The 27,195-nt window shown below is 40.6% G+C and overlaps 1 protein-coding gene across 1 annotated transcript in view; it reads right to left on the reverse strand.

Annotated features, from left to right (window-relative positions):
• Nucleotides 1-27,195, reverse strand: part of rsrc1 (arginine/serine-rich coiled-coil 1) — a 120,692-nt gene that overhangs the window by 64,557 nt on the left and 28,940 nt on the right. Inside the window, exon 5 of the mRNA XM_085370453.1 lies at nucleotides 13,375-13,411. Within this exon, the coding sequence (XP_085226579.1) occupies nucleotides 13,375-13,411 (37 nt within the window). The remainder of the gene's footprint in view (nucleotides 1-13,374; nucleotides 13,412-27,195) is intronic.

Here is a 27,195-nt window from a genome sequence, read left to right on the forward strand (position 1 = left end):
AAAGAGATATTGAAATGAAAAAAATCAGACAGCAACATGATATTTTAATTGTTGGATTTTGTTATTTTAAATGGTTTATTGGTAAAGGCCAGCTACAGATTAGCTGGTAGACTGAGTGTGCTTGAGGGCATTTTTAGCACTTGTTGACACAAAAGCTTCCAAATGTAATTTTTTTTATAAAGAACAAAAAAGATGATCCACCTTTCACTTTGGCACCCTGCTGCCTGACACATGACAAAGCACAGTTTGCGACAGGACCAACGGCAGCCACACTTACAAAATGTCATCTATGTAATTTAGCTCGAAAACTGCTGTGTCCCTTAGGCCAACAAAATATTTTACCCACGATAATCTTTAACTGCAACCATTAGAGTGAATGTTCCCGTAAACTGTCCTCATAGAGCACCAAGGGACAACTTCACCAAGCTACTAGGCCTCGTCATCTATAAAAAATGCTGCTAGTGGAGAAAAAAAATAAAAAAGAATGAAATGAAATAAAACAGAAAGCAGCATCTCTGACACACCAGGGAGAATCAATGAGTAAAAGATGAAGAGAAATTTAGAGACAAAGAAAGAGAGAGAGGGTAGGAGAGAAAACAAAAGCTGCTGTAACAAGTCTTTGGAGAGTTGGATAAGAGGGCACGGAGAGCACATTTTACAAAGATCACAGCCAAAGACTCAACATATTCCCCCTTCCTATTGTGTGTGTGTGTGTGTGTGTGTGTGTGTGTGTGTGTGTGTGTGTGTGTGTGTGTGTGTGTGTGTGCATCAGAAACATTTAGCGGGCATGAACGGGCGAGGGCCTTGTGCTTTGACAGCTGTATTGGGAAGCACATCCCTTTTCTTTTTTTTTTTCCCATGACATGGCCTCAAAAGGGTCTTGCTGCAATTCCAATATCACTGCTATTAGATTTGAGGGTCTTAATTGTCAAGCAAGAATGATGGCTACGACAGGGCACGAGCTATAAAAGGCGAAGCGCGATGCAGATTGCTCTCAGAGGTGTTTTGGCGCTGCCGTGGCAAAGCGGCCCTTGTTACCATGCAGCGGCAGAGACTGTGTGTAGGATTAGAGAGAAATTAAATGCTAATGGGGATGGGATCTGAATCCGCTGCCTGGGAGCATCATTTAGACGACAGGGCCGGGGCGTCGCTGACAGGCAGCGCTTCCTCCCTCCACCTCCTCCTCCAACAGACAACCCAGCTCTTCCTCCCATCCTTCCATCTCATGACTCCCCACGCACAACACAAAAAATCAGATTTATCAAACTGTAAACTTGTCACTTTGTAAAAACGTCACTTTTCGGTGGCAGTCGGGGAAATATAATGACCCCCTTTAATGTAGTGATGTCAGGGTGCTGTATCCTAGATGGTACACACATCAAGGCATGACTGACACTGAGACATACGTAATGCAACATGGATGTGTGCTGACATGGCGGATCACACGTACTGACTGGCACTGCTTGACAGTCAAAATTATGAAGCGCTATTATAAGAAGAGGAAAAACACTTGAGGCCTTCATTCACACAAAAATGTATGTATACACACACACACACACACACAAACACTCTACCTACCTTCACAAAAAAGGGATTATACCATAATTTGTCTAATTTCTCGTCCTTTTTCAGCAGCTTCACATTCAGGTTTTGAACCCAGTTTAAAGGCACAATTATGACAAAGTAATCAGTCCTGCTACAACCAGCCACATAACGCAATAACACATCACTGCTTAACTATCCTGATCATTGTGTGCTACGCAATCATCTTAGTTACAGTTTATTACAACGCCCACTCCGTAATTACATTAGCCTTTGTTTACATTGGCCGTAAGGCATGTGCAAGTCCATGCATCCTAAATGCGCACGCACGCACGCACGCACACACAAACACACACACACTTCCAACAGTTCCTCAAGGGGTAATGAAACACTGAATCACACTACTGCTGCTACTGTACGCGTTCTCTGTAAGGGCTGAAACTCCCAAGCAATTCTTACAACATTAACCAGTAAAGTGAAAACAACTATTTCCTAATAACAACAACAATGATTGGATTGAGGCCAGAGGGGTGAAGCGTGTTTCCAAGTTTTAGCAGAGAGAATGAAAGCAGTTTTCTCCTCAGAGTCACGCATGGTTTGAGTTTCGCTTTAAATAAATGCAGAACAACAAGGGAGGGGGGGAAAGCATCTTTAAAAAAGCTGCGCTCCCCGAAGTACTAAATGAAGCGTGACAGAGTAATACTCTAATTAATATCAAGTTATCATCACAAGTAATGTAAAAGGTACTCAGAAGTCAGCTAACAAACATACACACATGCCCAAAATTGCATGTTTTTTGTTTCACAACTAACTCTTTATTTTTCACTCTAATTCACACGCGCACGCCTGCTCCCTCTGTGTGTAATTCATTAGTAAACAATAAAAAGGCGTTAATTGTGTTCCCCAGAGGCAGATCTGAGCTCCCCCCACTGGGAGAGAGGCACCCGCTGCATCTGAAGTGGCTTTGCCCCTCAATTAGAACTGCGCCTTTCCCCACGTGCACAAACAAACACGAGACACCGGGAGGAGGACTGTGTGTGTGTAGGGAAGTAATGTGACTTGGAAATGAGCAGTGCTTTCCTTGTAGAGGTTTTAGATTATCACACTGTGAGAAAAAGGGAGAATGGCACAGGAAAAAAAATGAGACCGGGAACAAGAAGTTGTGCTTTCTTTATGGTTCTGGAAATATAGAAGATCAAATGAAGGGGAGTGTTAAGAAGAGGGGAAAAAACTTAAAAGAGGAAGAATATAGACATATAGGAGGCCAAAGACAAATTAGAAAAAATATAAATACTTTTAATGATGTTATATTAGCAAGCACTTACACGCCATACCACTAACAGCTTGAGAAGAATGCAGATCTGCTCATTCAGAGCCATCAAAGAAGTGTCTTTCTGAAGCACACTGTGGACAAGAAAAGCTGAAAGAAACCCTCCAATTAACTGACCAGCACCTTTACCAATAAACCTCCAGGCACCTTAAAACCACAATTATATTCCAATAGAACTTTTTCATATGATTTTCATTTAATCATATTGCATCCTGAAAAGTTTTCTGGTGTTCCAAATACGGACCATCGGCAGACAAGGTGAAGAGCTAACTGTCAAAGAGGGGCATACAGACGTACTAGTATGTACTTTTGACATTAATTTCAAAGGAATTTTTTTGGCTTGTACTTCATTATAAAATAAAAACTGACAGATCTAGTACCATTCAGTTTTTCTATTATTTATTTTTAAATTCTGCCTATTTTTTCTTCTTTCCACACATCTGGCGAATTGCTTGAGCATGTAAACAGTGCTTATGTGCAAGCCCTGTTTGTCAAAATCTGCAGTATTTCAGTTAGTTATCAGTTAAATATTAAATGTGTGTCCTGCTATGGATCCCTCTAAGTGTTGTATGTATGACAATGAAAAATCCAGTTATGCACGTATGGAGTAGGTAATATTATTAACATCATAGATATCACATTTTTCCTCTTTTTCGCTATCAAGCTGTAAAGAAACAACTTAAAAAAACACACACACACACACACACATTCGTCTATCATAAAAGAATCTGCTCTTATTGGTTTGACAACACTGTGGCACCCACACCCTCTAGAAAATTCTTGTTCCAAATGTAACAGGAAGTCCAGTGTGCTCAAAGCAGCTTGCACGCTTACCTCACCACACCGACGACAGACACACTGAGACACGCTTAGCTCAGCTAAGTGCCATTAGTCAAAAATAAACACGTCCCATTAGAAAAATAAATTACCCTCACACTGCTTGCTAAAAACAATGCTAGCCTGTGTATAATGAGGTCCGCACGCAGGAAATTTCATCTCTTTGCGGTAATTCACTAGTTCGAGACGCAGACAAAGCAAAGTGTGGTGGGTCAGGTGATGATTGTTAAAGCAGGAAGAGTGAAGCCAAACAAAGGTCAGAAAGGCCATCTCTAACCAGCGTGATGTATCAGCTCCATCTAACCACACAACAGGAAGAGTTCATTTATGATTACGCAAAAAGAGGTGGAGGACATAAGTAAAGAAGAAAAAGCACACAGAGAATGCAAAACTCCAACCAAGGCACAGCTTAAATTCTCAGCAGTATTTACTTTGAAGGGAACAGTCTTGTATTTTCTATATATTCATTTTTGGCCCCTTTTTTTTCTTTTTAAACATACTTTAAGAAGTTTGTAGTGCAGTAAAAAGACGTGCAAAGAACAGGCTTTTGTTACTTGTCCCATTTTAATATACTTTACATAATTTTCAGTATATTTTTTTAATTTACGTGGATATAGTGCATTCACATCATTGTTTAGAAAGAATTGTTTAATTATCACGTTATTTTTTTATTTCCCCAAAAGCTATACATCTTCAGGTAAATGGTGCATGTATTTAAATTGTTATGTATTTAAATGGTTATAATCTGTTACTGTCATGAATGTAACAAAGTCATAATAAAATAAAGTGATATTTAGACTCCCCATATATCATTCCCTGTACATCTAATAGATCTATATATAATCATTATCACTTTGACCTTCCGATCAGTCCATTGACCTTGAAGGAGAGGTCAGGGGTCATACGGGACATGATTTTTTAAATCTTTACACGGTACTCTCTATATGCTCATAGTTTCATAATCATAGTTTCTACGTTGGTCAATACTCGACCAATAAATAATTTAAAAGACTTTGGTGGAATCTAAATTTTAACGGCTTGTTAAAACGACCTCAATCCAAACCCTTAAAATTTTTTATCAGAATTCACTCGCAAACTTTTGAAGCATTGTGTTTACAGAGAAAATGCTGACACACATGCACACGCTACAAAAAACATAAACAAAACGAAACACATAACCAGCAGCGGTAACTAAACTTAACGATATTAGAAAGACTTGAAGTGGATGAGCAAAGCAGAGCATCAGCACATGAAGGAAAATTACCAACGTGAGCTGCAGTAAATAAATAAAGAACACTGGGCTGGTCATACCTTACAAAGCGCTCCAGGTCTATCTTGTTTAATGCAGTTTGCGTGTTACAATCAAACAATCGGCATCTTGAAAACAACGGGTTAACTGATCTGTGGGTATTCTACTTTTATTTTAACGCTCAAGGCTCTGAGTGATCAGTACTGGCACATTTCATTATATCTGACCAAATAATAATTTTTATAAACAACAGACTAAGCTTGAGGTGAGGCCAAAATAAAATGTTAAAATTATTCTATTGCTTAAATCTGAGGCCTGTTAATCTTCAACAGTTGTTGTGCTCATAATATTAAAAAAAACAAACAAAAGAAAAATCATATACAGGCGGATGCACACTAGTTGGCTCTGAGTTTATTGATTTCATTATGAAAAAATGAAGTTAAAATTAGTTAATATGCTGCAAAGGCTAGATATTTATGAATAATTTAGGCAATAGGGTTGGAAGAGTGCACTTAATGCACTGTGGCCATTTAAGTAAATATAGAGATAGTGCACAAGCAATTGATTGGTTTAAGGGCAGGTATGATTTAACTCAGCCTACAGTGTGCCACCTCTTTCCTGCTTCTCAAAGAACACATTAGTGAAATGTGGGTTTGGCTAAAGTCACCTTTCTCTTCAAATGTCTTTAAAGAAACCCTCTATGGGGGGGTGGGAGGAAACGGGACATCAATGACATCATCAGTCCATCTACTGTAACATTAATCCTAATTGCGCCACTGTAACCATTATTTTCTGTCAATAAACGGCTTCAATATACACAGTGCCTACCTCAACAAACTCTTTATGCTGGAGTTGATATGCTCAATATTCATCTCATTATATTTTTAAAGTCTTCATCTGTTTCCATTTTCTTTCATTTGTTGAATTCCTCTCGGGCTTCCCCTGCATCGCCTCCTCTTCTTCCTCTCCCTCTCTCTCATACCCCCCATAAACAAACACACAGATATATCCCATACCCAAAAGAGGACAGGGGAAAACAGAGCCCCTAGAAAATGCAATATTTCTGTTTTTAATATCGAGGTCTATAAGATCAGGGCAAAGATGGGTTCCATGGCAATATGTTTATTTATATATTTTATAAGACGGAAAAAAATCTGCCTATCTGTATGTATTCGGGGTGCCTGAGCCACAGTATCTTAGCTCATCTTATATGAAAAATAATGTTGTGTATGGCTATACTTTTATATATAATGGCAATATGGGATCAGGGCTCTTTTACAATGCGCCATACTTCAGGCTAGGCCTAACAGCATTTTATGACCCGCCAGCAGTTCATCTTCATGTCTCAGGCAGGCAGGAGCACTGCATAATAATGTCGTTTCCTGCCCCCAAATGCTATTTCACAGGCCGGGGCTCATTTCTCAAACTTCACCACTTTTACAATTTCCTAAACTTTTATTCCCGTCATTATTACCAACAAGATTTCATTACGTATTTAGAATGTAAACAAGTCTGAGTAATGACACTCCCCCGTCTCCCTGGAATCATTCCCATTGATGGCTCTGCTGCTATCTCAGGCGTGTGTATTCATAAAGACACACTAGTACAAACACACACACACAAACAGAAAAACATGCACGTGCATACAAATACACAAAACTCCATGCACTGCCACAAACATCCATACAGAAATGATGCATACACTTGCATAAACTGCCCCAGACAAGATACAACTCAAAGGCAGTAATTTACTACCCCGTGTGTGTGTGTGTGTCTGTGTGTACATGCATGTATGTGTTCCTGATAAAGGGGGATGTGGTGGGGGGTAAAGAGGGGGGGGGGGGGGGGGGGGGGGAGAAGAAGAAGGAGAGAGTTTTATACTCAACTCACATAAATCATGTAGAAGAAAAATGAGCAAATGTGCAGGCTAACTCATCTTCTTCCCATCCGGAGAAAATGAAATTCACTGGAATACCTATCAAAACTGCAATCATCCAGAGATAATATCTTCTTTGGTCTATCTGCACTTTCCGATTTAATTTCCTCCATGCCCTTGACATCCAGCGATACCATTAAGATGAAGCACATACAGTAAGGGAGTAGTTCTCACGTTTTGATATATGAGAGCTCCGTGCTTAATGTAATATCATCATTTGAAAATTAATGCAATCTTTCTTTTGTTTGGGATCTCTTTTTAACATTTTTTTTGGGAAACACTCAAGGAGCGAACCACAGTGAGACGAGCAACAAGACGGGGACTGGGTTCACATGAAAAGGAGACGCAGAGATATGTGAGAAAGACCGGACAGACGGGGGGGGGGGGGGGGATATTTTGTATTTCGAGGAGCCGCGCACACCCACCCACCCCTTCCTCATTCCGTGCGAGAATGACATGCAATTATGTCTGGGCCTGCCCCAAGTCAGAGGTCACTCAAATTACTCCATCATTTAGCCGTGCCGTTGAGATGAGAGAGACACAGAGAGAGAGAGAGGGGGGGGGAAGAGAAAGAGCGAGACAACCAGCCCTCCCTCGCAAATCCTCCCAATCCCAGCCACAACATCAAATATCATGAAATCATTAGTGTAATAAGCATGGAAGTCTGTTTGCAGATTATCAACGCCCCCTCTCCCCCTCCTTTATCTGTCCACAATCTCTTCATCTAAGCTCTTTTCACCTCTTTATCCTATACAATTAGTGCAAGAAAGACAGAAGAAATAGAGAAAGGAATACATAGATTAATTAAAAGAAAGTCTGTGACATACACAAAGACAGAACTGAGAGAGAAAAAACAGCTATATTGACCTAACTCTTTGTATTTCATACTAAGACTTCTCTAGGACAAAACCCTGCCATATGAGGCAATGTCACAGTTTCGGTGTGCGAGTGTCCTGGCTACAGCTGTTGGTCCATATCTGTCATTAGCCCAACCAGGCAATTTGCCTCAGTAAACTCTTCAACTCACCAAGGGACACTCAGACATCAGCTATCCCCGAAGAGAACCATGTGGACAACAACCTGTGATGCATCGCAAAAATAAAGAGGCTTGTTTCCAGGCTGCCCGTTCCAATAAAACAAACCCACTTCATTTTCACAAAGAAAAAAACATCTGAAACTAAACCACAGCTTTACAGAAAAAAAGGGAACGGTAGCTCCCACAGAGATAACACCCAATGTCCCCAAACACCAGATCATGTTAAGGTTTATCAGCAAACTAGTTTGTCAAAACTGCATATAAGTCGCATTTAAAATATGATGAGGGTTTGACAGCATTATGGGAAATGTACTATCTGTATTTCTAATACTATGTATTAAAGGTGAAGCTGTAGGATAATCCCTGGATTACTTTTTACTTCCCTGATGAAAATGACATTAACATATAAATTGCAGGACTGTTCAAGAAATATTGATAGTCAATAGGTAGATATGCTTATGTTTATAGCATTAGTAGAGCCAAAACTGGCCAACAGAAAAACTCGATGAGCAATCTTTTTTTTTAAATCTGTGACAGCACAGCAAAGAGTCAAGACGTGTATGTTACCATAGTAAATCCTGTCAAGTGACTTGATTTACTATGGTAACTTCCCAGAGTATTGTTTAACATCTTCATGACTCGTTTTTAAAACACATGTATGGCGTTTACACCATACCGCAGGTGTTGGTAGATGTTTTTACCTATAACACATAAAATCCATCTTATTTGAGGTGTATTTTGCTTTGATCTTTAAGAGGAGTTACTCCTCATTAGCCACGTGTAATATGGTAATCCAACTGTCAAGCATATGATTAAAAATTGGTATGATTAAAAAAAAATAGAACAGAAACAGAAACAAGCTCAAACTTTGTGACAACACAGCTTCTCACCCTGTGAAAAGCAGATGCTACATTTAAACGCCAGACTTTTAAAGGTCCTTTAAAGAGTTGAGGTATAAATTTATTCTAAGTAGGACCCCCCGAGTGAAGCAACACATTTTACCTCACAGACCCCAACAAACACTTGTTAAAATGAGAATAAAGGGCTATTTAAGAAAGGGCATTAAGTAACAATTTTCTAATCTATTTGCACTTTGTTAATCAGAGAGCCAACCTTAAACCCAAAACCCATACAGCAAAGATTTGGAAACGGAAATATTGAAAATATTAGAGTCACATTCTATGTGAATTTAGCTGTTTTCAATACTTGCACTTCAACAAAGGGAGGCATGTTTTTAAAGGATAATGGCTACCATGTGTTAAATGAGAGGAGGAGTTGTTATTCGCTTATTCACTAATACTTCCAAATTAAAATACTGTTAAACACCGATAATGTAATGCAGAGCAACCCACGCTACAAAAAAATGTGGCTTTGCTATCAAGACAAAAAGTCCCTCAATTTACTTTTAGCAAAGGTCTACAATGTCATATCATGACATAAGGTAAATTCCATAGTTACAGTTTTCTATGAATCGTGACCTTAACTCAACCTGCAACCCTGGACTGACCTGCAAGTCACCCTCCATCATTAGGGTTTCTTCAGACTCTTTCCACAGAACCGATGGCGTACCCTCCTCCCCCCTCGTTCTTCTACTCCCCCCTCTTGTCTTGTATCCTTCCTTGGGCAGTGTGTGCGGTAGAACGATGGGTACAGCTGCTGATTGAGCCAGTAATCCTGATGAGGCTGATTCCTCGTGTATTGATTGAGCTGCTGGCTTTCTTCTACTTCACTCTAAAAAAGCTGTGCATCTGGACTGATTATCTGCTGTAGGCCACCTCTTTTGCTATCGCTCCAAATCTCCCAAAGCAAAAAAAAGAAAAAGAAAAAATAAATCCAACTCAGACTTGGGTGATCTTTGTTTGTGTATCTGTTTGTATGTGTGTCTGTGTGTATATGTGCCTGGACATGTACGTGAATGCGAACAAAAACAGAAACTAACGCAGAGCCCTGGGAGCAATTAGCTTCAGACTTTGTTTCTGCATCGCTACTGATCGCGTTCAGTCAATCTGCTGAGATGCAAAAACAACACAAGCCAAACGTGAACAATGAAACAAACCTTAGACCACACAAGCCTTAAACGCCCACCTAATTACTTCACCACTCATGAGGTTACAACAGGAAAAGGTAACATTAGTATTCATCATGAAAAATCAAGCTCCGGAATGTAAAGGGAAGCCTGACTGTCACATCAGTGTGAAATCTGATCCGGTTTTAGTCATGAATAAACAGCAAAACAGTTACTGACTCCCATATAAAAATGATTTACAGTAATGCAAGCAAATAATTACTGTAAAAAAATAAAAAGTGTATACTTGACTGAGAGTCAGGATCGCTGGTTGAAACACCATGGTAAGTGTCAATGTGGCTGATGCACCAATCTTGAAAGCAATAGATCAGCAGAAAGTCATAAATGCCTGTTTGGAAATCTACACGAATAGGTGTGTGAGGAATTGAGAAAAACATTTGCAACAGCCCTGGAACTCTACCTCTGAGAGAGATGAGCTCTGTTATTTACAGTTCTCTGTCCCGAATCGTAATCAGAGTCTTGCACTCCCCAGGCAGCTGACTACTGGGGTGCAATCTCTCCGTAAGCATTAAAATGCCCATAAATTCAAACACTCAGTATTCAACTATTCAAATTCCCTGAGACATACATATATACACAAAAAACCATAAACTGGTAAACATACAAATGTGTTTGCGTGTGAGTCTTCGTAAGTTTGTAATGTTTAACTCAGCTATCCTGATGAGTATAAAAACAAAGCAAAAACCAAGAATCAAATGCAAATATGGTATAATCAGTCCCTGTTGGTATACTCGGGGGGAAAAGGTATAGGGAAACATCTGCAGATGCACAGTGGCTAAAATATAAGTCTACTAATCTCTGTGAGTACATGATCGTGTCAATAACTTGGTCTATGTGTATATCTCCAGCTTTTCTGTACAAAATGTTACAATCACAATACAAAATTGTGCCGTAATAGAAACCTATAGCTCAATATAACCCATCTTGCCTTAAATTTGTTAATAAGTTTGAAAACTTAGTGCACTCATTTGTGACTTTGCAAATGAGTTCACAGTCATACACATGTCATTTAGAGAAACTTAAAACCACTAGCTTTCATATTTGCCAAGATAACACATATAAGCATATTGATTAATGCTGTTTATGCATCTAATCTTCTCTTGAATAATTCAAAGCACCTTTTATGGAGTACTACATCAATCACACCTATAGACCAAGCGACAGACATCTCCAAACTCAAGCTAGACCATTACCATACAACATGCTATATTTAACCATCACTTCATTTGAATGTCTACTCTTGAAGCACTTTGAGGGGAAACAACAGTGCTCTTAAAAAATACCAACATTGAAAAGATTTGAATGACAAATTTACAATCAGCTTAACAACATTTAGTGATGATGCAGAGAAAAGAAGAGAATCCAAGATTGTATTTACCTCTTATGGCAAATATGGCCTGTTTGTTATTTGGTAATAATGAACAATGGAGTTTTGTTGAGAACTGAAAAGATCACAATAGCCAACCAGCACCTCTATACGGCATGGATAGTGTGCTGAAAACACTCTTCAGAGACTTTGCTCCATATTGATATGATAGTGTCACACAGTTGTTGCACATCCATGATGCCAATCTGCCGTTCCACCACACCCATAAGGTGCTCTACTGGAATGAGATCTGTGTGGAGCTCATTTGAGTACAGCAAACACACTGTCATATTAATGCAGTTTGAGAAGTACATTGAATGACCACTGTGGTTATGACAGGATGGAAATGGTCAGAAATAATACTTAGGTAGGCTGGGGCATTTAAACAATGCTGAGCTGGTGTTTAAGGGCCCAAAGTATGGCAAAAAATATCTGCAATATCAACATTTGCCAGTCTTAACCAGTGATAGACAGCACAATTTATCTATGCTTCATGTTGTTTATGGTGACTTTTGACTGCACCATGGAAATGTTGCAGCTGAAATCGAGACTCATCAGGCCAGGAATGCTTTTCAAACGTCAATCTTCAATCGCCCGTTGTGACCTCAGTTTCCTGTTCTTAGCTGACAGGTGTTTCACCTGGTGTGGTCTTCTGCTGCTATCTTCTTCTGCTTCAAGGTTAAACATGTGCATTCAGAGATGCTCTTCTGCATGCCTTAATTGCCAACAGTCTGGCCATTTTCCTTTGACCTTTGGCATTAACAAGTCGTTTTCACTCAGAACTGCTGCTCACTGGATATTTTACCTTTTTGAGACCATTCTCTGTAAACCCCAGAGTGAGACAACCCCAGCAGATCAGCAGTTACTGAAATACTCATACCAACAACCATGCCATGTTCAAAGTCGCTTTAATCTCCCTTTTCCCCTATTCTGATAGCCTGAACTTCAGCAGGTCCTCTTGACCATCTCTAAATGCGCTGAGTCCCTCCCATGTGAACGGTTCATTAGCTATTTGCGCTATCAAGCAGTTGAACAGGTGTACCTAATAAAGTGGCTGGTGAGCAATCGCGCCACTTTAAATCCAATGTCACTCAAATCAAAGTTATGAATATCCTTAACAACAGAGTTAAGTGGCAACTGGAGCTGTGCTTGACAGTGCTGAAAGATGATTTCAACTTCATGAGCTCAGACGTTTGCAGAAGTGGAGAGTTACTGAGAAGTGTTTGAATTTCGGGGTCACTCATTTGTGTGGCATATTCAGGGTCATTTGCGTAGCGTGTGGTGGGGCGAGGGTCATTTGCGTAAGGGTGCTGGGAGCTGCAGTTTAGTATGCAGGGAGGCAGGGGAGGGAGGGCATGTGACATCCACAGAGAGCCAGGACCCTCACTGACCCCTCTCTATAATTCATCCCCGGGAATATGGGGCACATCAAACCTTCGTTTCTTCCCACCCAAAAAGAGGAGAGAAAACCTTTTCACTTTGTTGCACGGCACTCTGACCCCGTATTAAAGCGAGTAGCAAGAGAAACCCTGAAAATGTCGGTTATTAAATTTTCAGGGCTGTCCCAGGAGAGCGTTTCCAGCAGCTCTCTGATTCATAGCTGGGAGAGGACTGAGGAAAGGCCCCATGCTGACAAAAGGACCAAGAGGGACAAGGGGATGGGGAGAAAAACTTTTGCTTTCATTTTTAGCGTTTATGAACAGGTACACACACAACCGCACACACAAAAGTAGCAGCTAATATGAGAGAGGACACAGTGGATTACCTGTGTGTGTGTTTGGGCACAATTTGGGATGAATTAAATGCTAATATAAAAGCGGGACCAGACCCTCGGGGAGGCTCCATCCTCCCTCTATCCCCGTTTTCTCTGCCACTCTCCCTCTCTCCCTGCTTGTTAACTGCAGGTATTCAGCTCCAATTGCAGAGGTTTCATTAGGAATGCAGATATCAAAGTGTGCAAGTGTGTGTGAGTGTGTTTTGAATAGAACTTACCAGATGTTCTAATCTGCCTTTGATGTTCCCAGCGTCCCTGCAACACAACAACACATTTCCCCCACTGTAAATAAAGTGCCGGCACAAAAAGTCATTTAATAAAAGCAGATTTGCAGACACACACACACAAACATCAACTAACACACACAACAAACTCTGTCAAGTGCGATTTTCTGATTTAATTTCACAGTTTGAATCATTGCACTGAAACACTACCTGTGGCCAATCCTAAGTAACCAGAATTAGACTCCAGCTACGAATCATTGTTATTAATAAACAATCTATTTTCTTGATTCCTCGATGAATGGGGAGGCAAGCCATCAGTGGTTTTCTGAGGTTGTGATGATACCTTAAAATGTCTCACTGTGGTGGTAGTTAAGCCGAATTATTTTCAACTAATCATTTCACAGTCGGCAACTGTCATAACCACTAAAGCCTCTTTCTGTTTCAGCTGCAACGTACGCGGGATGAGAATAGCTGTAAGAGGGGAAAAAAATCCTGATGATATCAAAAGGCATTTGGTTAATCAAAAGAGGTAACCAAAAAAAGCACATAATGAGGAATTATACTAATTGTTAACCTTTCAGACTGAAATGCTGTGTGCATTTTCATGTGTTTGCATCTGCACCACACAGAGGTTAACTAATATTGTTGCCACACTGCTGGCATTCATAATAATAATTTCCAACTACAAAGAAAGAACTGGGAGCTTATTATCTGTGAATTAATAAAAAATGTGTGTATGATTATCAGGGTAGCAACAGCAGAACGGCGAGCCGAGGAAGCGGAGGAGTGGGGAGCAGTCTGTTTTTAAAAAGAGCAAATTGGCAGTAAATAATAGATGCAATTTTGGCACATTTCAAATTTGCAGCAGTGGAAATCAAAAGATCAAGAGAACACAAACAGCCCCCGTCCCCCCGATCTCAGCACCCCTCGTCCAACTCTGGCCTCCATTACTGACAACTCCACCCAGGCTGTGGCGTTTTACGGCGTTCGTGTGTGTCTGTGTGTGTGCTGAAAGGGAGAAAGGCTTATCGACAGGCTTCAGTTGCTAATGCAGCCAGCAGCATCACAGTGTAAATCTACACCATCTCTAAAATTACATACTGTCTAATCCATCCCACCCCTCCAGCCCCCTCTACCTCCATTCACCCATCCATCCATGTCTCAACACCATCAACCTTTCCGAAAAGCATCAAGGAATGAAGAAAAAGCTACACACCCTAGAAAACTTAAAAGAAACAAACAAACAAAAAAACCACTACAAGAACTAAAGAAGAACAAAAAAATAAAGTCATGAAGAAAAGATGTTTGCTTGTTTATTCTGAGCTCTGTCACTGAGCCACAGGCAGACAAGTCAACCACTTAAGGCAAACTTCATCTAGCTGTAATTACATTACATTCTGACAAACACCCCGCCACATTCATTATACATGACGGGCGCCCGGCTACTAGACAGCAAGACATTTGTTACCGTGGTGACAGTGTGTGTAATCCACTAATGAAGCGCAATTAGTGAGAAACAATCTAACACAGGGGAGACGCAGCGCTCGATCCCTCCTCCTCCACTCATTTCCCTTTGCTTTTTTTCTCCCCCCGTCTCCCCTCTTCCTTTTTATAGCTACAGTTTTCCTTTTTTTTTTTTTCCTTTTTTTTTTGATTCAACCTTTATTAAGCTCTTAACATGCATTTAATCTCCCACTCTTTCATCTGTTGTCCTGACTTCATCAAGGACAAGCTGTCCAGCATGGTCCGCACCAGTGCCGAAGGGATCGCTCTATCCATTAGACAACCACAGCTGACACACACACACACACACACGCACGCACACTTTTACATCCTCATCTCTCTTTTCAAAACATCATATAATCTGCGGAGGTCTTCGGGGACCGAGCTTTCCTTTTCTCCTTATCTGTCTCTCCCTCCCTCCTTCTGTACTCTGTGCATTCAGCGCAGAGGCAGCATCGATTTCTGAATTACGCCACAATATTAAATAATTAATATACTTGCCGTGATTGATGTTTTGCATTAGGCCAATATTAGGTTACCAATCAAAATCCACTTGGTTTAATGTAATAATATTGAAAATGTGTCAGTGCCTGTTCATCCAATTTGTAGTGGAGGCAGGCCAGATAGTAATGGTGGTGTAGCACAAGGCCTCAGAGACACTATGGCCTGCTTACTACAACCACAGGAGCACATTACAGCCCCGGCACACAACATGAGAGAGGGAGGGCGGCAATGGCAAGAGAGATGAAGTGCAGACATGGGAAGACGAGAATGAAGCAGACAGACGGTGATTTGTGATGTGATGGGATGTGACGGACTTGGCACGGTGAGAAGGCACACTAATCATGTGACATATTTAGTAGCCCTCTATGAAGAAAATGAATTCATGGCGCATTAAAATCATACTTTTCATACTGATTAATTTATTTTTAAGTGAGCAGTTTACTCATAAGTGCTATTAGTTTTTCAGTGGTAGTCATTTTATGATCGTTAAGGTCTATTAAAGGCAGCAAAGTTTGGCTGAAAAAAAAACTGTGGTTCAAATCGGGCCCTAAAAATTGCTTTAGATATTAGACTTCCAAACTCCAAATCATATACTGACTTCAGTTAAAAAAGTATTTTCACATTAGAAATGGACTAATTAAAGCAAGATAAGCACACACTACCGCTGTTTACTGTGGTAATGTACGGCTGCAGTAAACCGAGACAGCTCGACAATATATAACATATAGAATTGAGAAATCGTTTATCTTAATGGCTATGTCTGTACCTTTGTCATCGTGACATATCAAAATATCTTCCAAAAAATTGGATTGGTTGGCAGGTGAGTGTTTTAAACATTCTCACACTGTTGCAAATTAGCTCTGACAAACACTGGCCAACTGTGACCTCTAAGACGACGTCTATTTAAGAGTACAAAACTTGCACAACTTTGGGAGTTGGGAGATAAACAACATGAAAGAACTACGGTATTTTCTCTGGTCTTGCCTTCAGGACATAGTCCTGTTTCACACAATGAGCGAGGTTACAGCTTGGCTATTGTAATGATCTTGCAACAGCTTGGGTCAAATGGCCCATGATATGAGGGCAGCAACAACCTACATTTATTGATCAGCTGATACAAATATCCCATGAATGTGCTTATTATGGCACCATTTTAAGTTAAAATAACACTAATGGCATACCATAAAAAAAACCCTAAGAAAATTCTTGTTGAGTTGTGGCAGCAGATTTGTTTGCAGCCATTAGTAAGTTTTGCCATCATGCAGTCTACATACATAAAATATGACCACTTAAAGTTGCAGGGAAGCTAACAGAGGGAAGCTAACAGCCATGGGGTAACACTAATGTCATACCCGAGTTTATTAAATTCAATGTGCACACCGCGGCTTGCAAAAAGGTTATAAAACTGCTAAAAGCACACAGTCTGGACACACACCTGTAAGTGGAAAGCTTTTCCTTTAAAATTGAAATTGCAGCAGCCATTGAATGGTCACTTGTGCCCACTAAAGCTATGGCTTGCCATGGCAAGTGAGTGTCTTTACAGAATCACTGGGAGTTAACCAGCAACTATTTAAGGATATAATGCCAGAATCTGACAGAGGAGACACTGCAGTGCAGAAGCAGACAGGTTGGACTATTGAGCAGACTAAAACATGAAAATCTCTGACCTTCACCCATCCTAGTCATACACAGCGATTTGTCATTGTGTTCAGTTTTTCACACAACAAAAAAAAAGAAGGAAATTTATGTCATTACTTGTTCGCATTACCTCTCTTTTCTCTTCGGAATAGTTACACGCCAGGATGACTGAGAGGCCTAGCAGAGAATGGCAAGTGGGCAAGAAGGGGAAAGACACAGGGAGAGTAATGCCCTGTTGTTCCAGGAAATTTAATTAGTTATCTGCGGTCAATTAAGTAAAACTGGACAAACAAGGGAGAGTGTTAAGCTCTGGCAAGGTCAATACTGACCAATTCAACATGGTTGCTGGATCCATCACACTGTCTGCACTCATGCTTTCTCATTCCTGCTCCTTTTCTCTTTTCCCCCTCTCCTTCCACTCAGTCGCTTTTCTTCTCATCGTGCCCTCCCAGCATGCTTTCTTCCTCTATCACTCACAGTAGATGTTCTGTTACAATGTGTCCAAAGCCCTTTTGTCTCTTGTATTCGACCAATGATTTTAAGCTGTTGCCTCATCTTGCCTCATCGTTTTCCTTATGTCTCTCCTTACCTGTCATGTTGCCTTCTTCCAACCCCCCCCCCGGATGGCTTTCTTTCTCTTTTCTCTCTTTACCTGACCCTCCAAAGCCCCCGCAATTCTGCTAGTAGACAATTAATTACACAGCTAGCGCCAGATGAGTTGTCATTTGGGGTTCACGTTTCTAATAATTGCATTAGGTCTTCAGGTTTTGCTAAGATCTCCTCCCCTTCTTTCCTTCACTCTCTTTCCCTTTCTTTCTCTTTCCATCTTTGCTAGATTCCCCCCCACCCCCCCTTTGACATAGCTGATCTGAATATCTTTAGTCAGTCAATGGAGGTGACAGAGGGACTTAAAATGCAGAGGCAGTCATTTGATTTCCAGCTTACAGAGCTGCCCATTAGCCCAGCACTCATCAGCCATGCATTACCTCTCAGACCCACAATCCGGTGTGCGGACGATTTAACCCTTTCACTCTCCACTACTAGCCAGGTTTACCATGTAATATCAGACTTTCATACATCAATGGGTTTGCTTCCACAGGCCGTGTTACACACCTTTAACTTTCCCCTTTATCTGACTGTAATGATTTCACTGCCCTTTACTCACAGTTTCAGTTCAGGAACCATAAGAGGCTTCCTATTAAATAAAAATGACTTATAATAAGAACATACCATGTTATTACTTGTGTTGTAATGTATTGTATTACACATTACCCTATTTCACTGATTTACCCCGCATGGGTAAATCAGTGAAATTACAGTAAGATTCATTAATCGCTCTGCAATCGATGGAAAGGTGACAAGCAGTAGCAGCAGCAGCAACTTCAACTAGATATTTCTCACTTTGCCATGACAAAACATGACTTTCTTTTGCTGCCGATTTGCAAAACCTGAGGAAGCCAAACAGCCAAATAATGCTTTACATTTGGGGTGATTAACTTTTGTCTCTTTCATTCAGAAAATCCCAGAAATGTGGTGGTTTATAGAAAAACTTAAAACATAACATTTAGCAAGAAACAAAACAAAACGAAAAACTAACCAAAAAAGTGTGATCCATAAAGAAAACACTTAATGTAAAACCGTTTGCATGTTATTAGTTTTGTCATATTGTATTTATAACTGTGAGTTGAAGACTTCTTGGTATTCCAAACAAAGGGTTCACAAACGATATCTTGCGACTGTATAACCAACAGAAGTCTTTAACCTTTTGATTAGCAACAGTGCATTTTTGTATTTTCTCATACAATTAAAAAGTAAAATAAAATAAAAAACCTGGCCCTCAGCAGCCTCTTCACCCTCAACTTATCATCAGTCACTGATCGTGAGAAGAGGAGCAGAGCAGGAGCAAAAGAAGGCAAGACACCGTATTACTATAAAGAAGACATCATAAGAGAGAGTGAGAGAGTGTGCGAGTGTATATGTGTGTGTGAGAGAGAGTGTGTGAATTTGTGACTCATTTGCTACAGTTGCATGCCTTGTCAAGTGTGTCATTGAGCATTCATATGTTGTTTGACTGCTGACAGAATGGCAGGCATATTTATTAAAAAGTCAATGTGATGGGGACACTGGAGCAAGCATATTCACTCACACATACACACTCACTCACATAAAGCACACTAATACAGAGTCCACATCAGTGGGATCTGCCTGTTTAACTAATATAGGGATAAAGCTTGATATTGAACTGTAGAGGATTGGGTATAGAGACGCACGCACAAGCACAATAGTACAGGGAGTGCAGCTTCCCCTCAGGCCTGATTGCCATCTCCATAGCTCTTTTTTAACAGGGCTGCCAATTGAAATTGAAATTGTATTCTTGTGTGTGCTATCAGAACTACCTCTCAGGGTTTTATACAGCTAAGAGGAGGGCTGGTGGGACACACACTCTCAGACTCACACACACATATACACAGAAAGGGATAATACAGGGGCAAGTCGGGGGCTGTCACTCTTCCATGCAGAACACAGAGAGGGAACAAAACGCAGACTTATCGTTCTATGCTTTTATGTAATTCAGCATGCATACAGGCGCGCACACACACACACACATACATTTGCGGGTACACAAGCTGACCTCCCTCCCAGTGGAAGGGGCTTTACTTTAGCATAATCCCAAAATGGTAGAGAAAAGCAGCCCATTAAAATGGGGGTAAAAAATTCAGCACTTTATGTTTCTCTCAAGGAGGTTTAAGTGCAGTCAATAAAAAAGTCAAAGAAGTATGAATATGAAAAGAAGAAGTTGATTTAAGGAGGCTCTTTCTGTTGTATGAGATAAAAACGCAAGCAGACACCTGTTCGTGTTACCCGTGTCTGCCAAACACGGGACCAACGCCCAAATAAAAGAGCGACAGCAACACTTGTGGAGCGAGAAAATGAAGAATAAATCTCTTTAAAGTCTTCCAGGATTAACATCATCTTCATTTATAATAAGAAACAGCAATATCGTCAAAATGTGAAACTGGGAAAACCTTTCAAGAAGCAGCATCATGACTACTATCTTATCAGTGTCTCCAAACTAAAAAAACATTTATTTAGCCCACACTAATTAACTGACAGGACCTAATTTTGTACAGTCAACACAAAAATGCAACAAAGTCATCATTTTTTTTTCAATATGGTGGGCATTATGAATATAAATAGCACTGAGAAGAAAACAAAGAAAGGGACAAATTATGGAGAGACTGGTGTTGGTGAACCTTGTAGTGGAGACTGAAAATAATTTTCTTTCTAAAGATAGATTAGTTATATTAGCAAATGATTAAACTGGAGAGTATAAATGCCAAACTAGGTTTAAACTAATTTTTTTAAAAAGTGTCACCAATGCATAATCAAATTTATGTTGATTTTACCTTTTACAGAATGTGATTATAAGTTACACCTAAGCTCTAAGCAATCCACTACACAAGAAGACAAACTCCACAGGTGTGTCTACAACTGTGAAAATCACTTAAAATCACAAGACAGATAAAAAGTACATTGGGTTTAAATAAACAAACTTGGAGATTAACATCAATATATTGATTCATTTACATCATATGTAAAAGCAAAACAAAATATGGAAGGGTCTAAAATTATAAACAGGACTCACTTCAGTCCAGGGACACATACAGCCCTGTTTGAACTCAACTGGGCCGAGGCAGTAAAAACATTGAATAATAACCCATTAAAATAAAAAAATCATCCCAACAAATATAATCACACACTCAAATCACCTTCACCTAGATCAATATGGATATTTCAAAGAATCTAATAAAAGCAAAGTGGCTAATGCTAAATTTGTCTGGGTTCAGAGCCAGCCAGAAGCCTCGGTATGAGCAAAGGATCAAAGTCATCCTGAGGACATTTATGGAGACCAACGAAAAACACAAAAGGGTTCAGATTCTGTTATCTGGTGAAGTTATAAACCTACAGGAAAATAATTAAAGTACCTGACACTTGTTTTGTTATATAAATCTGTTCCACCTGCTTTTGTTTTGCAACACAAAATATGTCAAGTAAAGGTGGGTGTACAGCAACTCATTTTCAGTTAATTACTTGTACTAATTTCCTGTACCACAGCACCTTATTCTCAATTGTTTTCAGTGGGAGAAGAACCTGTAGTTTGGGGAGATTTATTGTTTTTTTATGACAAAAATATTTCACATTGTGGAAAAGTTCCATTTTAGTTTATACAGTTCTCAGAAAGAAAGTAACAGAAGCAAAAAAAGTTGGTATCAGCAGGTCACACAAAGGAAAAAAATTATAACAACCGAAGAAATTTGCTACCGGGCATCTCTCGTATTTAATATATAGTTGTTGTTGTTTTTTTTAATTATTGCTGTGGTTGAGAAACACATCGCCCTCCTTTGGCTTAAGCGTCCTGGGTACAGGGCAATGACTCTGATCTGTCACTCTGATAACAGCTCAGACAACCGTTCTCATAATCAAACATCAGCAGGCCATAGTTAAAGGACCACCTTCAGCTCCCTGTGAGCTAAGAAATGCTAAACTGCTGAAGACGTCATATCGCGGATAAAATATTACACACAGAACAAGTCTCCCTATTTAAAAAACTATATCTCCCCCTTCTTAGCCTATACACACCAGCTCTGGAGGGATCTGAGGGCTGGGGCCAAGTTTTAAAGAAAATTGACTTCTTTTTATCGTGTTACATAGAGGGAGATCAGGACAAAGACATAGAGAGAAAAGCAAAAGGGAGACATGGAGAGCAATCAATTTCCCCATGGTTTTCTTCAATAGCCAGTCGTCCTTTTCATACTTCCCAATTATAACCTTTCCTAATCAGAGAAATGCCTCTCTATTATTGAGGCTGAGACAATGACGCTCCCCAACATTACTGCCTGTTCCAAAACTATGTAGATTGCCGTACTGGTACACAAAGACTACACTGGGCTATACGGCAAGGACTGGGGGGGTGGTGGCTGTGTTAAAAGCACATGTGGAAATCTTTTGGCTCTCCTCTCGGCCCCAGAAAACTGATGGGGAACAATGGCAGCCCGGCACAGCATCTGTCATGGCACAATATAAAAAGATGATCTTGGCACCGAATGGACAAAAAAAAAGAAAAAAGAAAAAAAAAGAACGAAAGAGAGGGAGGAAGACGGGGGAATGAAGAGGAGGGGAAGGGGAGGGCCAGGCGAGAGGTAATTCATTTGCAAATCAGGCCCTGGTGCTCAGGTCTATTTCAAGCTGCCAGTGGGTGCCAGGAGTTAACAAGGTAATCAGTTTCAATCCTGCCCTTCAATTGTACATCACACCCTCATCCAGAGAATACCCAGGCCTTTCTATACGGGGTAGAGGGGGAAATAGCAATCTGGCTGCTGGCTTGCCGCACACAAAACCCACACACACACAGACATGCACGCACACACACCTGAAGACAAGTTATTAATAGCCATGTATCCACTACATGTCCTTACAAGCAACTGTACAGAGACAACTAGAGCTGACACAAGCAGCTAAGGAATCTATAGAAGAAAACCAAACTGATATCTCCTGATTTTATGATTTCCACTTAAGAGTCAATGACTTACTATTTTCAAATACTTAATTAGGGCAAAATATTAGGGATAAAACTAAAGAAATCTCTGCTCAAGTTCTGGGGAAAAAAACATCCACAAAGCCCACGATAAATGCATTTCTTTTACACTAATTCAGCAAGAATATAAACATTAGATTGGTAGGCATTAAAAATATTCATTCAGCACAACTAAAGCACTGTAAAATATTGCTTTAGTAGTGCTACACTTTTTCCCCATCTTATTTTTACTGCATGTTTGAATCTGTCTATGTATACTCTTACCTGTATTTTGAGTTATTGCAAGTCAAATAAAAAAATCTGCATGAATTTTAGGGTGCGTGCATTTAAAGAGTCTCCCTATTTTATACCTACTTTCAGTCTCAAGTTTAGTGGCAGCAGGAGCAGTAGGTTGCACTGAACCAAACAGTGGTACATGTAAAGTGGCAGAGGGAAAACAGAGCTAAACCTGTTCTAATCTTTTCTTTCCTCTCTCTGCATCCCTCCCTTTAGCCTTTGTCAGCTGTAACCGGCTGGCCGAGAGGCAGTTAGCCCCCGTTAGTCCCTCATCTACATAATCAATATGACAACCTTATTTTTCTGATGCAAACAGGATTTCACTGCTGAGCTGTGTTTGTTGATGTGTGTGTGTATCTGTGAGTGAGGGAGTGTGTGAGTGTGTGTGTGAGAGAGAAAGAGTGCCCAGTCTGCTCGTAGCCAGCCTCAGTCATGGCCCTCTTTAGCCTAATTAGATTAGGTGTGATTATCCCGGCTCTACCTTACAAGTGTACAGGCGGGATAAAGTGGCCACAAAGGCCAGCCTGTCACAGGCACCGGGCTCTGGTCTGCAGGTTATCAGGGTCCAGGGAGACACACCGCGTACATTGTTATTCATATCATCTACACACCGTTTTCTACTGTGCCTTTTTCACTTCTCTTCGTTCAACCCCCCCCTTCAGTGTCTGTGGTGTCAAGCTGGCGTAAGCACCGGCCAGGGTAACTGTCTTTTTTTTCTCTCTCTCGTTCTGTCTGTCAGAAGACAAAACAACATGGCCCCAAGCACTCTGCAGTTTAGCCTACAGGGAGAAATGTCAGGAGCGCTCGTGTGTACGTGCATGCATGTGTGTGTCTGTTTTTCTGCAGACTTCAAGGAAAAGTGGTAAAAAGAAAAAAAAAGAAAGAAAGAAATAAAGAAAGAAAAGTTAACCCAAGTCTTCGAGTAATGCAAGAAGACAAACGAACACAGCAAAGGCTAACGTGCACACAAAGATTGCAAAGAAAGTGTTTAACCTTACTCTGAAGACCTGAATCTACTCCATTCTACTCTAAACGCTTTATTGGTAGAGACCAAACTGTGTCGTATGTGTGTGTGTTGGCATATTTTGTTTAGGTCTTAAAAAGTCCAGATTAAAATCTAATGTTACACGTTTGTGATCACTTTTTGGGATTTTCACTTTGGGTATCATTTTTGTCAAAGTCTTTAGCAAAACACAAACAGTTTTGTAGAAAAACATCTTCATGTTTCTAAAAGCGAAGCCACCGCAAGAATCTCAGAATCTTGCTCAGTGTGCGGTAACATGCTTTCTATACATGAGAGATTTCAACATACAGTATGACCACAAATAAACTTCTCCTCTCTAATGCACACTCAACATACAGCAATTATGGCATATGTATACCTGCCAAAATGTGCGTGCCATAACATTAGCTCCAGTGGCATTTTTCATTCTGATTAATATGTGTTTGAAAATTTAACGAGATGATTTGCTACTCTGTTTCATTTTTGTGAAATACTCCACCATTTTCCCCTAAAAACATTTTCCACATACAGCTCGGCACTGACAGATTTCAGTTGGCCTCCATCAGTGAGTGTGTACGTGGAAGAAAAGAAGTGAATTATTTCACTCTGTTGATTAGACAGCAGTGCCCGCGAGATTTATACACACTGTACATACTTTCCGTGTCGTCAGAACTGGGCATAGAAAGAGGCAGAAACAGAGAATTAGAGGCGCACAAAAAAAGAGAAGAGAGAGCGAAAAAGAAGAGAAGAGGCAGTTACAGTAAGGCAGTAAGCAATGAGAAACATACAGCATCGGATCTGAGAAAAGACTAGTAACTCATATAACAGCCTGCCATTAATTCCACAGTATTACTCACGCATCTAAACTGCAAGAAGAGCCGATATATCATACAAAAATGAAGAATGCATATACGCTACTGGCAAAAAGTGGACAGAAGTAGAGTGAGCGATGTGTGTGTGTTAGGGAGAATGAGTGAGATGCAAGGTGGAATAACTCTATTAGAGAACCACAGGGACTACGCTGGCGAGAGAGTAAGACAGAGCACACGAGGATGAAGGAGAGCCGGAGTGAGCAAGACATTAGTACAAATGAATTAAACATCGGCCCAGAGATCTAAACTTCTGTTGAAAAAGAGGCAGACTAAATGGGTAGGAGGGAAGGAGGAAGAAGAGGAGGGAGGCTTCGTAAGTTTCCTGCGGCTACTAAATGTTCAGCATAAGCCGTGCGGGGCCGCCAACTCCATCAGCGACACAAATAAGCACACACCCACTTGCGTGATCGGCGACTACGATCACAACTCTTTTGTTTCAGCTCGTTTCTGCGCAAAAGAAAAAAAACACCCTGAGCATGGCTGTCGATTTCAAACCTCCGCTGAGGATGATTGTTATACACCCCTCTCAGGCAAGATTTACTTCCTTACTTCTACAACTGAGTCATGGTACTTAAACTCAATGCCTGGAAAGCTGTTTACTCAGTCTGAAGGAGGTATTCTTGCAATGATCAATGCCACCAGGGAAGACCTGCAGAGCAGTATTTTTGTCTCAGGTCAGCAGAGGTCAAATGCACGGTGAGAGGTACTCCTCAGCTAACTGAAAACCATCGTCTGCTGTTCTTCTTCATGTTACTTTGCCAATTCAACTAAAAGGAACATCACTTTCTATAACGTTTTCTCACTCTCAGCCTTCCTCATAAAGACTTCAGTCAACACCTTTCCTTGCCCCTGGTGCAGATGAATAAGCACCGGAGCCTGGAGGAAATTAAACATTAACAGTGCGTCTCTTTTACACATCATTCTGCATAACCGCCTTCTCGTTTAGCTCCCCTCCTTGCCTTCAACACCACTCTGCATCCTCCAAACCAAACTAACCCAGCTTTTCCAGAAAGGGAGAGAGAGTGCAGAAAAACGTATTTCGTCGACAAGCGCAACATAAACCCTCCTAAAATCGGAGCTGGCCCGTCGTGTTTGCTGCTCATAACCTGCTGCTTATAATCCTGCCCGCATCCTCTCCTGATCCATAAAGCAGAGCAGCCAGCCACTTAAACAGCAGCCAGGACTGCCATCACTAGCTCCTGCTAAGAAAAAGGCCATAAAATGAGGAGAGGAGAGGCAAGGAGAGAAGAGGAGAAAATAAAAGAGAGGAACAGGGTAATTGGATTGGGGGATCTTCTATTTGGCCAGGTCTGGTCTCTGTCATCACGCTCCAGGCCTGGCTTCTCTCAGTGCCTACAGTAGGTCTCAAAGACATCAACACACTCACAAACAAATGAACACACACACTCTTCCCTAGATGTGTAACGGCACTGAATTGCTACCAAGTTGTCCTGTGCGCCGCTACAGCCTGCAGGGTGTTTAGTGTGCTTTTTTTTCTTTTTCCCCCCAATGTGAGTGTTTGCATACTCCCTTAACAACTCACTAAATGGTTAAACAGATTACAGAGCGCAGTAAGTGGATTGTCACAGCTCTCTATCGCTCACTCAGGGTGTCTTCTCCTGTGATTAAAAGTGGCCAGATTTTTCTCTCTCGCCCTCTCTGTCTATGCAAACACACATGCACACCCACACACCAGTTTACACAGGAAACAGGGAGGTCATTCTCAGCCAAACACAGCAAGAAAGCCCTCTTATTCATTTCAGTCTTAAGAGATTCTGATTACTTATTTATAATAACGTTAATAACTAACAATACATCATATCATATATTAAACATTATAATAGTAAGAATTATCACCATTATTGACTTTTAGTTTTGTTTTCAGTTCAGTTTCAGGGCGGTACCCTGAAATCAGGCTAATCTCTCATAGCCTGGGACTGCTGTTTAACATCCCAAAGCTGTAAAAACCTCAAATTTCAGGAGGAAATATCAATCTGACTGTACCCATACCCATCCACTATTTCAGTAAAATACTGACATAGGCAAAGAAATGTGAAGGAGTGAAAGTTGACCTTTTTCTATGATTTTTTTAAGCAGAAAAATATTTCCAGAGACAACGGGAACCAAAGAAATCTTCCCAGACCATCCAACCATCCCCAAAAAGCACTAATTATGTGTTTCACATTTGCATAACCAGTCCAAGTGACATAAATTTCAGAAATGGGTCACGCCCACAGAATGAATGCACTGTCTGTGTCTCCTGTCTGCATCATACGTGGCACTTACAAACCATTAATCGCCCCAGACGGGCAAAGACCAAATACATTTTCTGGAGCTACAAGTTGCATAGATCCCTGTGGAGGATTCCTATGATAATACCCTTTTGACAAAGCTATTTATAAGTCGTTATACTGTTCACTTCT

Source organism: Diplotaxodon limnothrissa, linkage group LG14 (assembly GCF_057381915.1).
Source record: "Diplotaxodon limnothrissa isolate DT_005_m linkage group LG14, D_limnothrissa_male_GT1.1, whole genome shotgun sequence".
In the NCBI taxonomy this organism is placed as follows: Eukaryota; Metazoa; Chordata; class Actinopteri; order Cichliformes; family Cichlidae; genus Diplotaxodon; species Diplotaxodon limnothrissa.